The sequence below is a fragment of the Pleurodeles waltl genome, chromosome 12 (assembly GCF_031143425.1).
Source record: "Pleurodeles waltl isolate 20211129_DDA chromosome 12, aPleWal1.hap1.20221129, whole genome shotgun sequence".
NCBI lineage: Eukaryota > Metazoa > Chordata > Amphibia > Caudata > Salamandridae > Pleurodeles > Pleurodeles waltl.
Genome location: NC_090451.1, coordinates 619,209,974 through 619,226,558, shown reverse-complemented (window position 1 = coordinate 619,226,558; position 16,585 = coordinate 619,209,974). Strand labels below are relative to the sequence as shown.

Genomic DNA, 16,585 nt, shown 5'->3' with positions numbered 1-16,585 from the left:
AATAACTCTGAACGCGAGCAGAGTAAAGCGCCGGCTGCCACACGCGAGGTAAGGGTGAAGCGCCGGCTGCACGCGTCTACAACGGTGAAAAAACTACAGTTAGTAGACGCGCAGGAGATTTGAATAAAAAGAAGCGGCGCGTGAGCGCGAACAAAGCTAGAATACAGTTTGAGAGCTGCAACCAAAACACGTATAAGCAATAAACAAATACAATAAATGTACATGTAAATAATTTGTTAAAAAGAAGAATGGTAGTACTTATCTTGACTGCGAGCAGCAATAAAAGAGGACTTGTTGTTAGCAGTCAAGATATTAATAGCTGTATTCAACGTCCTATTGGATATTCCTATTGCGATGTCACTTTGTAGTTTTTACTTTATTGGGAAATGTAGTTTTTCTTCTTGGCTGCTGTTGAAATTAAAGCAAGAAAAGACTGCATAATATTAGCCTCCGGTCTTGTAATAAAATTAGCACCTTTGCCGTAATATACTCACAGCAGAATTACATTGGTTATTGATTTATTTTTCATTTACCTGCCATCCTTTATATTTTGCCCTAGAAGACCAAAGATAATAGTCAATTGCACGTATTAATGAGTTCCAACAATACATTGAAAAGGATAGAATACAGACCTGACCATGATATTTTATGGATCTGTTAATGAAATGTGAGGAGCGGAGACAGGACAAAAGCAGTGGCAATGTTTACATTTCCCACTTAGACTAGGTGGAACAAAATGTGGTCCAAAGAGTGTGGAGTGAGAGACCGTGATTGTTCCTCACCAAATACATTAATTGATGTATCAATCAAGAATCATGTTAATTACACACATATACAAAGCAGGTCCTACCCGCCAACAGGTGCTGGGTAATTTAGCAATAGTTGGTACTTAAATGAAATAACCATTTTTACATATATTATCAGATATCTGTGCTTCTCTACTAGATGGAAGGCATTTTAGCAGTCAACTTTGGTTCTGTAGCTCATTTGCAATTAATAAATACAAACTTTTACATGTGTACCTCCCTGTTATTTGCTTTCAGTGTAAGCTGGTTATTCCTATAGCAGCTGTAAAAAGATGCCAAAAGCAAGGCTTATGCTTGGTGGCAGTGTGGAGGGCACTTGAGTGTATTTTCTCAAATTTGGTTCCGATAAATACAGTACTGCACAGCATTTTTGTATGTTATTGAAGAATTTATCTAGAGCATTATGCAGTCAGTAGCAGCAAAGCCATGTTAATTGTTTCAGTACCTCTTTCTCTTTTCTTCTAGGATGGATGCAAGTGAAAATCAAGTTGACGAGACCGTATTTATTTTTGAAACCTATGTGGACACCACAAAGAATAAAGTTTGAATTTGGATACAGAGAAACCTACTGATGTGTAGAGCTGGCACTCACTGGACTTCCATGAAAAGTGCTTTTGAGTTGGTTGGAAAGCTGCCATTTTGTTCCACAGTTACCTACTGATTTGAACATGCATTCTGAAATAGAATAAAGTAGGCTTTTGTTTTTTTTAAAATAATTGTGACGAAGATACTTTTGTGAAGAACATAAGATGTAAATTACTGAACATGCCGAGTCTGTAAATAACATGGTATATCTTCTCAAACAAGTAAATATGAAGTAGAAGAAAATTGATAGCGTCCTAATCCACCATGTGTTCTGGGACACATTCATTTTGAGTTTCTGAGAGAGACTTCTAACCGGGTATTCTTTACCTTGTGAATCCCCTCAGGCCCCAGACTGTATCTGTAGAATTTTGATAGCCATTCTATCACAGGTTGTTGGGCGTTGGCGTGCAGCTCTGCGTTGGATCCATCCCACCCAGTCTTGCATGTGACATTGGGTTCGGCTGATGTCAATTACTTTCTTTCTTCGCTTTCCAGTACAGATCCAAAGTACCATCCAATTCTGTCAATTTTTCTTTCCCTCAAAAACTAGGCGTGCAAGGGACATGTCTTGTCCCAAAACTATGGTGTTCAAATGTTGCAGGAATGGCAACTGTCAGATGGCAGTAACAAACACCTTGATGTCTGTCACTGGTGCCTTGGCACAAGGCATGAGACTGCATCGTGTGAATGCTGATCAAATATGAATTAGAAGCTCATTCACGGCCGGAAAGCCAAACTTGCTGTCACAGAGCTTCAAAGGAATTCAAACAAGGCCTGGTTCAGTCAAGATCGAAGAAGTGGATACATTCTTCCTCCTGGATCCAGTCTTGCTACCATTCCTCTTTGAAGTCCAGGAGTTCAGATAAGAACAAGAAAGCGAAAAAGTGCAGGTGGTCAGATCACGGGTCTCCTTTATTCCGCCACTCACACCATTTTGAGCCTTGCAATGCTCTGGATACATGAAGTTATTCTCCCCACTCAGAATCCATTCTGCAATTGCTCCTGCTGCAACCTGACTTTCCCAGGACCTCTGCGACGCCTCAATAGTTCCAAGTATATATATTTTGGTACCCCACCGGTTCCCCCTCAAGTGCCTTCCGGCTCAGAGAATCCGAGTTGGCCTCCACTCGACCTCGCTTCAATGCCAACCACACCGAGCGTGACTCCACTGGCTACAGCCCCGGCACAGTGTCCGACAGACACAGCCTTCGGCTCTGCAACTGACACAGCAACAATGGGCCTCAGCACTGTTCTCTGATATCACTGCCTCTGAAAGCCAAGTCAGTAGTTTTATTGGTCTCAGAATCTCATTTCCTACCACCCTGAGGTCGTACCTGACACACCCGCACTCCTTCTCTGACCCAGAAACATCCCAACCATAGGCTGATGATGATGAAAACCTATTTCTGAATCTGCAGGAGGCCAGTGGACTTGATACATCTCCAGACATTAGTTGTCCTCCCCTAATCCAATCATGCAGCAGAGGGCCCTGCCTCCTTCGCAACAGTGATTAGGAGAACGTCAGAACTTTTGGATCTCACCCGCCCACCGCAGATGTGAAGACTAATGTTCTCACTAAAGTGCTCAACCCAAGGCATGGCCGACAGGACGCATCTTTGGGCAGCTCACTGTGGAAATCCTTCACAATCCTGCCGCACACAATGTAATACACCGCTGTGGATGATGGGAAGTATTATCGGTTTGCACATTACCTGCTTGAGGGCAGCATATGATCCTCAATAATTTGGGTGGGGGACTTCAGTTGTGTTTTAGATGGGGAATAAGGATCGGCACTCAGCTAGACCGAGGACAAAACCCCTGATGACGGGGCTACTCTCCTGGGTCATGTGAAATGTAGGGTTCCTAGACAGCTGGCATACAGTATAGACTCTGACACAGAATACATGCAGTGGCCTTGACCTTCTCCTTGTTGCTGGGGTGGATCCCAAGTGGCTGTGGGCAGTTGCTCACCTGTGGAGGGACCTCCCAGACCATGTGCCTGTGCTGCTGAATTTACAATGGGGGGGAGACACTGGCTCTGCCTGACGTTGGCGTATGCCTCCTGAGTTTTTGACAGATGTTGCCTATAGAGAATCACTGGCAGATGCGCTTCAGAAATACTTAGCAAACTGGGGTTCCCCTGCCACAAGGGCCAATGAGTGGAGGCCCTCAAGGCTGTATTGAGGGGGGGTTTTCATAGGGATCATCTGTGATGTCCAGAGACAATTGGAAGCAGACATTTAGACAGAAGAACAGCCCTCAGCAGATCTCCACAAGAAGAAGGTGGGCGCTGCAGATGCACAAGGAAGGGTTCTGCAAACCCAGCAAACCTTACAAGCACTTTGGGAATGCCTTGACAGATATACCCGTAAGGTTTGCTAACAGCTCTTGATTAGTGATGGGGATAAGTCGGGCAGGATCTTGGCATGGGTATTGAAGCATAAGCATGAGCATGAGGTCTCACCTATACTTCATATCCGGATGCTGGGGACAGTTGGTGACGAGTGACAGGGCATCCCGAATACCCTTGGGATGCATTTTCGGGACATTTATCGCGCAGAGAGGTCTGTCACCAGGGTTTGATAGAGCCATCCCTTGCAGGTGTGGACCTTCTGTGCCTGGATTGCGTGTGTGACCTGAATGGTGCCTTTACATTAGAGAAACTTGGGGACATTGAGAGCTCAATAAGGGTAAGGCCCCTGGGGAGGGACGGATTCCCAGTCGATTTCTTTCAGGCATACTCAGCCTTGCTCACAGAGAGACTCTTAGAGGTCTTTCTGGAAGTGCAGAAGGACAAGATACTTCCCTCCCGCCCCCACTCCACCACCACTTTGTGCAAACTCATCATCTGCCTCATGGTGGAGCCAGGGGGAGACCCCGAAGACCACTCCTTGTGTAGACCACTTACTGTGATCAGTTTGGATGTCAAGATCCTCTGCACAGTACTGGTGACAAGGTTGGGAGGAGTAGTCCAGGGTCTGAGGCATGAGGATCAATGTGCATTCATACCGGCTCATAGCACATCCCTTAATCTCCACTGGCTAACACATGTGCTTCACGAGATCATGGGGGTTGGACCAAGACATGGGACTTGCATCCATCGGCCTGGAAAAGGCATTTGATACTGTCAATTGGAGCTACCAGATGGCTGTGCTGCAAGGAATGGGATGGGATTCAGTCCGGTCTCTAGGGATTGAGTTCATCTACTTTGCACTGGCCCAGTGGTCTGTATCAGAGTAGGGGGCACGTTCTCGGAGGCCTGGGTGGTGGGTAGAGTAACTTTGCCGGGCTGCCCGCTTTCACTGCTCCAATTTGCCTTGGCGCTTGAGCCTTTAGCGATCCTTCTCCGCTAGAAGCTGGAACGTTCGAGTATGCAAGTGGGAGAGTCCAATACTATTGTTTCACTATACAGGGAGTGCAGAATTATTAGGCAAGTTGTATTTTTGAGGATTAATTTTATTATTGAACAACAACCATGTTCTCAATGAACCCAAAAAACTCATTAATATCAAAGCTGAATATTTTTGGAAGTCGTTTTTAGTTTGTTTTTAGTTTTAGCTATGTTAGGGGGATATCTGTGTGTGCAGGTGACTATTACTGTGCATAATTATTAGGCAACTTAACAAAAAAAATATATATACCCATTTCAATTATTTATTATTACCAGTGAAACCAATATAACATCTCAACATTCACAAATATACATTTCTGACATTCAAAAACAAAACAAAAACAAATCAGTGACCAATATAGCCACCTTTCTTTGCAATGACACTCAAAAGCCTGCCATCCATGGATGCTGTCAGTTTTTTGATCTGTTCACCATCAACATTGCGTGCAGCAGCAACCACAGCCTCCCAGACACTGTTCAGAGAGGTGTACTGTTTTCCCTCCTTGTAAATCTCACATTTGATGATGGACCACAGGTTCTCAATGGGGTTCAGATCAGGTGAACAAGGAGGCCATGTCATTAGATTTCCTTCTTTTATACCCTTTCTTGCCAGCCACGCTGTGGAGTACTTGGACGCGTGTGATGGAGCATTGTCCTGCATGAAAATCATGTTTTTCTTGAAGGATGCAGACTTCTTCCTGTACCACTGCTTGAAGAAGGTGTCTTCCAGGAACTGGCAGTAGGACTGGGAGTTGAGCTTGACTCCATCCTCAACCCGAAAAGGCCCCACAAGCTCATCTTTGATGATACCAGCCCAAACCAGTACTCCACCTCCACCTTGCTGGCGTCTGAGTCGGACTGGAGCTCTCTGCCCTTTACCAATCCAGCCACGGGCCCATCCATCTGGCCCATCAAGACTCACTCTCATTTCATCAGTCCATAAAACCTTAGAAAAATCAGTCTTGAGATATTTCTTGGCCCAGTCTTGACGTTTCAGCTTGTGTGTCTTGTTCAGTGGTGTTCGTCTTTCAGCCTTTCTTACCTTGGCCATGTCTCTGAGTATTGCACACCTTGTGCTTTTGGGCACTCCAGTGATGTTGCAGCTCTGAAATATGGCCAAACTGGTGGCAAGTGGCATCGTGGCAGCTGCACGCTTGACTTTTCTCAGTTCATGGGCAGTTATTTTGCGCCTTGGTTTTTCCACACGCTTCTTGCGACCCTGTTGACTATTTTGAATGAAACGCTTGATTGTTCGATGATCACGCTTCAGAAGCTTTGCAATTTTAAGAGTGCTGCATCCCTCTGCAAGATATCTCACTATTTTTGACTTTTCTGAGCCTGTCAAGTCCTTCTTTTGACCCATTTTGCCAAAGGAAAGGAAGTTGCCTAATAATTATGCACACCTGATATAGGGTGTTGATGTCATTAGACCACACCCCTTCTCATTACAGAGATGCACATCACCTAATATGCTTAATTGGTAGTAGGCTTTCGAGCCTATACATCTTGGAGTAAGACAACATGCATAAATAGGATGATGTGGTCAAAATACTCATTTGCCTAATAATTCTGCACTCCCTGTACCTGGATGACAGGTTGATCTATGTCCATTCCCCTAGAAAGGCAGTGCTGTTGTTGATGAGGTGTATGGCCAGTTTTAGTATGATCTCTGGCCTGCTAGTTAATGTCAGGAAAAAAAAATTCCCCTGGGAGACTAGTAGCAGCCCACTTGAGGGGGCTAGCCGACTTCAGGCTCTGGTGGTAAAGAGGGAGCTTTAGGTAGTTTGGAATTATGATTACACGCACGGAGGCTGTGCACCAACATCTAAACATAGAGTGCTGATGGGCCTCGTTGGGTTGATTGGGTTCTGGAATATGTTGCCCCTATTGGTTATAGGCAGGGCAGCCATCGCTGAGATGATTTTTCTCCCATGATGTCTTTATCTTGTACAGAATTTGTTGTTCCGACTTGACCCACGGGTATTTCAAAAACTAAACAGCTCATTGATCTCCCTGGTGTGGGCGGGATGGCGGAGCAGAGTCGCACCGTCATTCTTTCAATGGGACATGGAAGAGGGAGGCTTGGCTTTTCCTGACATGCAGCTCCATTATTTTGCGGTACACCTACAGCATGCTGATCTACAGTCCCGATTCTGTATCTTGTGAAACACAAATCTGCAAGATGGGAAACAGTGGTGCAAAAGGTGCTTCGTAGGACTCGTTGACATGGAAGTACATCATTTTGTATCGCGTGCCATTCAGTACTATTGACCAAGACTTGTCCATGGAGCACGTGAGGACTGGTGGGTGTCTCCTAGCCGGAGACCTCTATTCGAGTGAGGTCTTTCTTTCCTTTCTGGACGAGTAGGACACGTTCAGTGTGGGGCCGGGGTACTTTCTACAGTATGCAAAATTGGAGAACACAGCAAAGAAAGTATGGTGCAGTTTCCTAATTGTGCCACTGCCTTCACAGTCCTTGGGTGGGTTGTCACCATAGGGGGAGAGCAGACAGCTGATTACCCTCTTCTATAGAGCACTGAAAGGGGACAAAAGCAAGGCTGGCATGGGAGATCGAACTGGCAGAGCCCCTTATGGACGCAAATAGAAACCTTGCCAGTGAGCTGGTGTGGACAGTGTCCTGTAACAGCAGGTTTAAATTATTGGATTTCAATTACCTTCACCGCACGTACGTAACCCCCCTCTAATTGCACCAGGGCAGCAAAATGTGCACGTTTTGGAGAGGATGATGCCACATTTTTCCATCTTGCTTGGCTTTGTGATGAGGTCCACAGGTTTTGGAGTTAAGTGGTACAGCGAGTGGAGGAGACTACAGGTATTGTTGTGCCCCTTACCCCTGGCGCTTGCCTGCCAGGATTGGTGGCGAAACGTAGAGTGCAAAAATCCCATATATATTTTTAAAGCTTGCACTACTTCTGGCAAAGAGGAGGGTGACTACATGGGTGGGTGGGGCCCCGCATGCAACAGATGACACTCTGAATCAAGGATGTACTTGAATGGAGGCGTTGCAGAAGAACAGCATCTGCATTTATATCGACTTAATGAGAAAGTGGCTAATGATGTGGTAACTTGGGGGTTATTGCTGGATAGATCTAATGAACGTACGAACCCCAACACACATCCAGGCTCATGTGAAGTTGAAATGTAGATCCCAAGATGCCACATGTTATATACGAGCCGTGGCTGTCAGGTGTAGTTACTATGCATGTATGTTTGTATCTGCTCGCACACTTGCTATATAAAGTATTGTCTACCTTGTGTTTTCCCTCAATATTGGAGAAAAGTTTGATGTAACATGCAGCACTTGTGACTAACGAACTGCACTAGATGTTCTGTTTATTTGGTAGTACTAAATAGGAAAATAAAGGTTAAAAAGAATGGTGCTCTTCCCAGGCCAAATAAGCCATGTTCTCGTGGGCACCCAGATGAAGCCAGAATCTTGCCCCCAGTTAATAGGCAGGTTGCCAGGTGACATAGGCCCTCAGATGTGAATCTGGATTTTCTCCTCCTGCACCCAACTCTGAAGAGCTTTCTAGTACAATCATCTCCAAGGCCACTTAACTCTCATGTGCTTTCTGCTACACCGCCTGACAGATAAGCAAAGCACATGAGGTGTTCGCCAAGTGAATGTTTTCTTTCCCCAGCCTTCCCCCTGGGTCCGTCAATACTAATTTCTTCCTGGGAAGGTACTCTTTTCCATTGTGGGTCAGACTGGTGGACATCTTGCTAGCTGTGTTGATGACGCACGTCTGACCCTGCACCATCTCATCACAGAAAGCCAGGATGCAGCAAAATGCTGTATTCACTCGGGCTACCAGGAGAACCAATATGTACCTCAGTAGCGACGTGCCTCCCAGTCTTTCTTGAGGTAAAGACCGGGCATCCAAGCCTCTAGGGACATTGTACTACCCAAACTCCAACCCCTCATCCTGCTGTTGCTGAAAACACTTTAGGTCACCCTCTGCTGCGCACAGACGTCCCGTGGGAGGTTGCAACATCTTCTACCTCCTTAAGTAGAGGAGCAACACATCTGATGAATGGGTGCCCCAGATCGTGGAACAAGATTACTCTCTAACCTTCCAGTCACATCCCCAGGATATGCCACCCACTCCGCAACCCCTCCTGAAAGACTGCTTGCCCATACTTCGAGTAGAAGTTCAAGCTCCCTTGATGAAGGGAACCATAGAAAGGATGCCAGCACAAGAAATCTGGACTGGTTGTTACTCCTGTTATTTCCTGGTGCTGAAAAAGGCAGAGGCCTTTGCTCATCCTAGAGCTTAAATGACTGAACGTTAGTCCTCTGGAAGGGTTCTTCTATCAACATGCCGAAGTCACACCTGACTGTTTCACAATGTCTCCCCCCTTTGTATCAGCCATCCTTGACACAGTGCTCTTCTGCTCTTTTCCTATGCTTTCACGATTCCAGGACATTTGGGCTATGACCCTGATATTTCCAAACTTGACTCAGAGCAGCTCTGAGTCTCCTGGGTCTTTTTGCTTTCTGCAGCCTGCTGGTGGGCCACATCAGGTGGTATATGTGGGCTCTGCAACTGGATCTGAAAGGAGACTGTGAAAAACCTGCAGTAGTGGCTGCTTGATCACACTTGGACCAGCGGCAGACCCCTCCCCCCCCCCCCCCTCCTTAAGAAGTGTCATCTCTCAGATGACTGCATTGCTGCCTGATTATGGAGATCGTCTGAGAGATGGAGATCAGAGGACTCTGACAGACTCACCTCTACTTCATCCTGCTAGAATTGCTACTGATAAGCTTGTCACTGAAAGTGTTCCTAACAACCATCAAGGGAAAACTGGCACAGGTTCTCATGGACAACACAACTGCAATCTAGTAATGCAATAAACCAGGTGGAGCGGAGCTGTGGGTCCTATGCCAGGAACTCTGTGTCTCTGGAAGTGGCTGAACACTCAAGTTGTTTCCCTGACTGCCCAGCATGAAGCAGGATCTTTCAACGTCAGGGCGTGAAAACTCAGTCATTGAACCCTTGAATGAAAAGTTGTACGTCATCTTGTTGTTTTACCCGTTTTGCAAGTTAAGGTTATATTTTGGTCCTTTCAGCCTATTTACTTTGCCGCTCAGTCATCACGCTTCAAATCACTTGTTGATGCATTGTTTGAAAGGGCTGATACACATGTTCCCGCCAACATCTTCTATGAAGCCGCAACGGGACCTTAATTTAGTTCCCACTTACCTGATGTGCACTCGCTTTAAACTCAGATACACTCTTTGCCTGTTGATCATCAAGACAATGAGCCTGATTTAGATCTTGGCAGATGTAATACTCCATTAAAAATGTGACGGATAACCCGTCCACCGTGTTTTGAGCTCCATAGGATGTAATGGGATCATAATACAGCGGACAGGATATCCGTCACGTTTGTGACAGTCGTCCCCTCCGCCAAGACCTAAATCAGGCCCAATGTTCCTCATCACAATTATGTCTGCAATGCAATTCAGTAGACTCCAATCCCTGCCCTCCACCAACCATACAGGTGCATCTTGTGTGTAGTCTTGGTTGTTATACAATAAGGGCAGCATTATAGTTTAATAAATAAAAAAACAAGAGAAGGTTTTGTACTGCACACATCCTGAACTCATGTATTTCAAGGGGCTCTTGTATCTGGTAATGAAAAAAAGGAGGTAAAGTGAAATTAACCAGTTGCCTTGTATCACACAGTTTGGTCAAGTGGTACCATGTTTTCTAGTTTCACATTTTGCAATTCAGCCACCAGATGAATATATCTCTTTCCCTCTCACGTTTTACATTAGAAGTTAATGCTTTAACTTTAATTCTTGGTGGATGAGAATAGAGCATTGGTGGCAGACATAAGTCACATGAATGCTCTGTATGTTGTCCATACCATGCATCTGTTTTGTGTCCCCCAGTGCAGTATTCAAGACCGAACCCTTTCACTACTGGCATCGGTGTGGCCTTCGGGCATGCCACAGACAGTACTTTGTGCTCACTGCTCCTCTCTTCTTCACCCTTCCCCCGACTCCCCCCAGGTAATGTTTACGAGTACCCATGCATTATTGCAAATTGTAGCAGTGGGAAATGCGTAGACTGCCATTATCTTAGATATTATGCTCGGGACAAGACCGATCTTTAGGAGGACAGCCCTTAGGAAGGACCAGCTCACTCTATCAAATGCTGTCTCTGCATCAAGCAAGAGGAGGCAGGAGGGTATGTTGTCGTGGTGAGATTTTTCCACTAGATCAGCGATGCAGCAAATGTCTGCTCCATGTTGGTGGCGTATGTGCTGACCTGGTCCAGTTCAATGAGAACAGGGAGTTTTTTTTGTTGCTGTTTTTTTTTTTAAAGCAAACATTCGATGAACTTTACATTAATTTGCAAGGTCAGTGAAGACTGAGAGGAGAGACAAGGCATCAAGTTGGTATTGCACAGCTAACCATATAGGGCAGGGCTATTTTCTGATATTCTTTGTGGAGAAGAAAGCTATGGTGATTGGGGCGGTCTTCCCTCATTAAGAGTAAGTTATTACATTTAGACAAGCTCTTTTTAGATCGTTTATTTTAACTATTATTGTATCTTTCATGTAAACAGTAGTAAATTAATATAATTAGATGTTTTTATTTTAGACATTTTGCCGCCACTAAAAATGGTAAGATAAAAAACTTACCCAACACATCCCTTATGATGGTTCATGAGGCTCTAGTTTGGCAAGAATGCAGGGTTTTGATTTATGTTTTTATGATTGCTAATGTCGGAGCTCTTTCAAATGAGCCTTGGAGTAAGCCTGATAAACCTAGAACAAATATTCCTTAGGGTGGCTTGTGGAGGGTCATTTGATGTGGACGATAGTGCAGCTCTCGGCCAGAATTAATGTTCCTAACTCTCTAAAATATATGTAGAATGGGCATTGGCTCTGCAATGAGTGGCTTTTCTCTCTCATTTCCTTGCTTTTGGCTGTTTGGTGTATCATTACGCCCTGCATTGCAAGGCATTAGGGACTCTTTTACATCCCAAAAGTATTCTGAATCATCACACTTTAAAGTATTTATCTAATAAATGCCTTGTATACAAAAACGCATTTTTGTATTGTGTTAACACTGAAGCTTGCTTTTTGAATTTAGTATCCACTTGATAAGGCTGCACACCATGAATGGAGAGGGACACTCTAGATTAGGCTAAGGTGATACCAACGCTTGTATTTGTGATACCCGAGAAATGAAGCACAATGATATAATTGAAATGGTTCTTAGTCCATTGTGACTAGGCAAACGACATGAATCCCAGGAAGCTTGAATACAAGGCTATAACTGGTGTACCAAGAACTTCAAAGCTGGTTTTACTAACAACTGAAGCCTCTCTTCCATCGATCACTGCTTAGCAAGCATACTGGATTTAAGGAGTCCATGCAGGCTCATAAGTAGGAAAATCCTTATATTGTCTCTGCAGCATTCTCTACCATCTGGATAGCTAGAGTATTTTCTATTAGGGTTCAGGCCAGGTCATGTGGGTGGTTCTGACAAACTTCTCAAGGACTTCCAATTGTCAGTCTGAAGTCCCTTATGGAGGATTGAAGGAAACTTGTGTGAAGCCTTTTCTAGGTGTGGTGGGGCAGCCACAGGTTACTGGGTACTAACAGTGATGGGGGATTGCATTTATCAGGATCTTAGATACTAAGGCACAGGGGCAGATTTACAAGCCCCTTATGCTGCCTAAATGCTTCCTTAGAGTCATTTTGCTGACGCTAATGCAGCATTAAGGTGTCCATTCCCCGTGCCATATTTATAAAGTGGTGGAATGCAAGCATTGCACCACTTTGCAACCCCTTGAACCACATTATAGCTGCGCCAGGCATTATGTATGCCAGGGGAGCGTTCCGATGCAGGGAGGCCTGAAAAAATGGTGCAGTGAAATTTACTAGATTTCACTGCGCCATTTGTTCTATCATTTTAATTATGATGCACCCATTAAATCATTGGGGCCTCACTGTGCTATGCTGCACCAGCGTCAACATGTTTTACACTAGTGCAGCAAAGTGCCACAAACAGCATAAAAAAATTATGACTATTGTGGGAACGACAGCCAGGGTGCGCTGAATTACAAATGCAGCGCAACCATAGTGTCGTTAGATGGGGCACGGGCATTGCAAGAGAAGTGACGCATCGGGACCAATGCGCCACTTTCTCATAAGTTTGCCCCTCAAATAGTAATGACCTATGCCTTACTGATTCCCCAACAGTAGTTTGTCTGAGCAATCAAGCCTTTCTTCAGGAGGTGGTAATAAGTTTGAACCTAGGCACGGTATATCATAGGAGTTACATACGATACAAATCAATGTCCTGCTTGAGCTACATTCTTAAAGGAAAGAAAATATTCCTATATGCACAGTAGAGAAAGATATGCCGACTAATGTGATGATCCCCAAGTAAAATGAGAAGGTACTGGCGCCTTCAAGGTCTAAATTGCACACACCAGCTGGAAATTTCAGCCGACAGAGCCATACCAGTACTCGCACTATGTGCTCTCCAAATTGAGTTGGTAGGATTCTGGGCACTACAGACGAACTTCTAGTTTAACTGATACTCTGTTGCTGTATAGCCTCCATGTGCTATGAAGAGGTTTCTGAATATCATATGAGCTTTTAAGTGCCCAGGGGCTTTCGATGTTCTATAGTTGCAGATTTATTGGTGCTGTATAAAAGTGTCTGTGAGCTCTATATGCTCGTATATGTGGCTTGTAAGTATGATGTGCACGTCTCCCAGATACATTCGAGACTAACATGTGGTTTATAAGCATCCTTTGTACTTTAAAAGATAGTCTCAGTAGGACCAAGCCTCTAATGGGGTGGGTATCACCTTGAAGTGGGTCAGCACATACTATGGTAGACTTTGTGGGTTCCCACCTTCGACATAGCCAGTCCGGTTCATCATTTCCTAATGGCAAAGCAGCTCAAGGGACTGGCGGCACCCACTGGATCCCCAAGCTTTACCATTTCTTTGCCCTGGAACTATGGCTGGATATTAAACTTAATCTGAAAAACTTTTTCAGTGCCTAAGATGATTTCCTGTTGTATAATATTCCGCTTATAATACTCCAAGGGATCCTGCCCTGGAAGAGCCTGGGCGGCAATTCAGCAAAATGTTTGGGGTAGCAAAAATGAAATCACATAGCCGCCCTTTCACCCAATGACATCACAGAAAGTGACATCATATACTCTTTGATACTAAATCCTTTCAGGAAATTATATATTAGCACACAGGATCACACATTCAAAACTCAGAAACAAGATTTGCATTCAAACATATTATTTTCCACTCATTCACAGTACTGAAAATCTGCAAAATCTTTGTAAGAATGTGCATTTTTTTTTTTAGAGAGTTAAGAGTTTAAGGACTCGGGTCACATCCTGAGTTGAAGAAAATAAAGAGAGCCACATTGCAGCACTTTTTACTTTCTGTTCTTGCCATTGACTTTGCACCCCTGAGGCCAGGGGTCACAAGGAGCAACACGAGGTTACATCTGCGACCCCTAAATGACATCCATCGGCAAGAGCCAACATCCTGCAGGTTCATGTCTGAACCGCTAAGCGCCTGTCAAAAGTTTGGCCACAAATGATTTCTAGGAGGCTGTGCAAGATCCAACTTTTATGTTAATTATATCAAATAAGTGTAAGTGGCACTGTACTGAAGTTAATGTATTTGTCATTCCTAATATGTTCATCTGGTTCACAGAGTCTTGATTTAGTTTAGACACTACAGGAGGACACTGACATTTGTGTGTTCATATATTTTATTCCAGGCAAGTCGGAGTTGGATCAAGACACAAAATAGGATGGGACTCTGAAAAAGTTGCCCACGTTCACGAAACCAAAGTAGGGTGATGTGCATTGTGGGTGCCCTTGGACAGTGGTGGCCGGAGGCCAAGGGCACACAATCTGGGTAATGCCTGCCTGGCAGCCCATAGCCCTGCTTCTGGGTGCAAAATGGTCAACCAGTGATGGATAGGACAATTGTAATAGTTCACGCAATGGCTGAAGACTAGGCGAGACTGGCAACAAGGGTTGGAGCCCTTTGCTCCCGAATTCCCCCAGTTGTACCACCTACTACTGGACCTGCGGCAACCTGCTTTAGAGTGTTCGGAAGAACTTCAAGTGTTGAAACAATGCTGGCCGAGGTGTATGCAAAAACCTTGCCCCGGCGCCCCTACACCCTAGAGCTGCAGCTATTAATCCTAATTGTACTACCCCATGGAGGGAATTGGAGAGGGCTCACAGAGTGGGCAGAGGCTGGTATCACTCGGGTAGGGGATTTGTTCCAGGGTAAAGTGTTGATTCCTTTCACAGACTATCACGTTTTGTCGTTGGCACTGCTGAAACCCCGGGGTGATAAGTCACTGTCTATAAATCAATGTTTGTTGTTGAAAGCCCAGTGATTCGTAATAGATATACTATCAGTAAAAGCATTCCTTGGACACATCTCTCACAAATTATCTGAACTAAGACTTCCAGTGAAGAACCTCATTCAAATTGCTTCACCAAGGGATAAGAATAAGAAGTTTCCTCTGTTCGTAGTTACCCTGGATGTAAACCAAGAAGAGAAACGCAAGGCTCTGCAGTCGTACCTTCACCACAAAAGCACTTTAGGGAAGATGGGGCCCTGTCATGTGCTACAACTACCAATGCTTAGGGCACACCTCTGCATTCTGCCACCAAAACGATACAGAACCAGCAACATGTGCAAACTGTAGAGGAAATCACCTTGCAGGCTATCAAGGCTGTCCCTAAGCAAAGAAGGATGAACTTCGGAAGCAAATACCACACCAACAACTAAATATATGTCATCATCCATCGCCAACTGACCATGGAGCGCAGAAGACATATGACCAGAAATCCAGCACACAGGATACAAAGTTATATCACCAGTCATAACCAAGTGACCATAGTAAAATGTGTGTGGATGGAGGTACTTCTGCATATGTTGCAAGACTCAAGGAAGGCAACCCATCAACACTTATCACCCTGCTCTCTTGCGAAAGAAGCAGTGCCATTAACTTGTAGGAACTGATGGTGAAGATCACAAAGGTAGTTGCAGTGGCGAACCGCATCGCTATACTTTTCCAAGATGAGTAAATCAACCTTCATGGCTGTCAGGACTAAGCGAAATTCTATCTTCCTGATGTGTATTGCCAGCAGCATTCCAAAGAAAACTGATGAACTTCTGCAACTGGTGGAATCTAAGAGGATGAGTGCAGCGCGTATCTCTTAGAACCATCTCCTAGGAAGCCAGAAGCTGAACCCTGCAAAATAGAGTGTACTGCAAAGAACGCTCGACTGGAGCCAAAAGCTTAGAAACAGCAGTGATCATCAACATAAAAGTAAAGCATTACAAGATTGCACTACTTCCTACTGGAAGCATTGAAGCAGTTTGTATAAAGGACCAGACATCTGCTGGCCCTCTTTGTTTGAAAGCAGCCTACTCACCCACAACACAGCTATGACCAAGTGACACAGATGCTTTGCTGGACACCAGCATCACACCCATAACTGGAGGCAACTTTAATAATACCAAGCACAATTCCAGAAAGAATAGTCAACAAATAATCAACTTCACAAAGTGGTGGACATAATCGGCCATGGATTTAACATCAACAAATCAAATGAAATAGGCTTTCTGGGTGCAGTCAAAGCATGTGACCGAGTGTGGCACACAGGACTGATCTACAAGCCCATTAAACCTATGTTTCCAAGCTGCCTGGTAAAACGGCTATCAACCTGGTAGAAAGCACCTTTCATATTACAG

The 16,585-nt window shown here is 44.7% G+C and overlaps 1 protein-coding gene across 3 annotated transcripts in view; it reads left to right on the top strand.

The window, feature by feature from the left end:
- POLR3C (RNA polymerase III subunit C) overlaps positions 1-1,522 on the top strand; it is a 177,676-nt gene extending 176,154 nt beyond the window's left edge. For all 3 annotated transcript variants that reach the window (XM_069217943.1, XM_069217941.1, XM_069217942.1), the window contains one exon: positions 1,272-1,522. In XM_069217943.1, coding sequence (XP_069074044.1) covers positions 1,272-1,353 — 82 coding nt within the window. In that variant the 3' untranslated portion in view covers positions 1,354-1,522. The remainder of the gene's footprint in view (positions 1-1,271) is intronic.
- Positions 1,523-16,585: the final 15,063 nt, after the last annotated feature.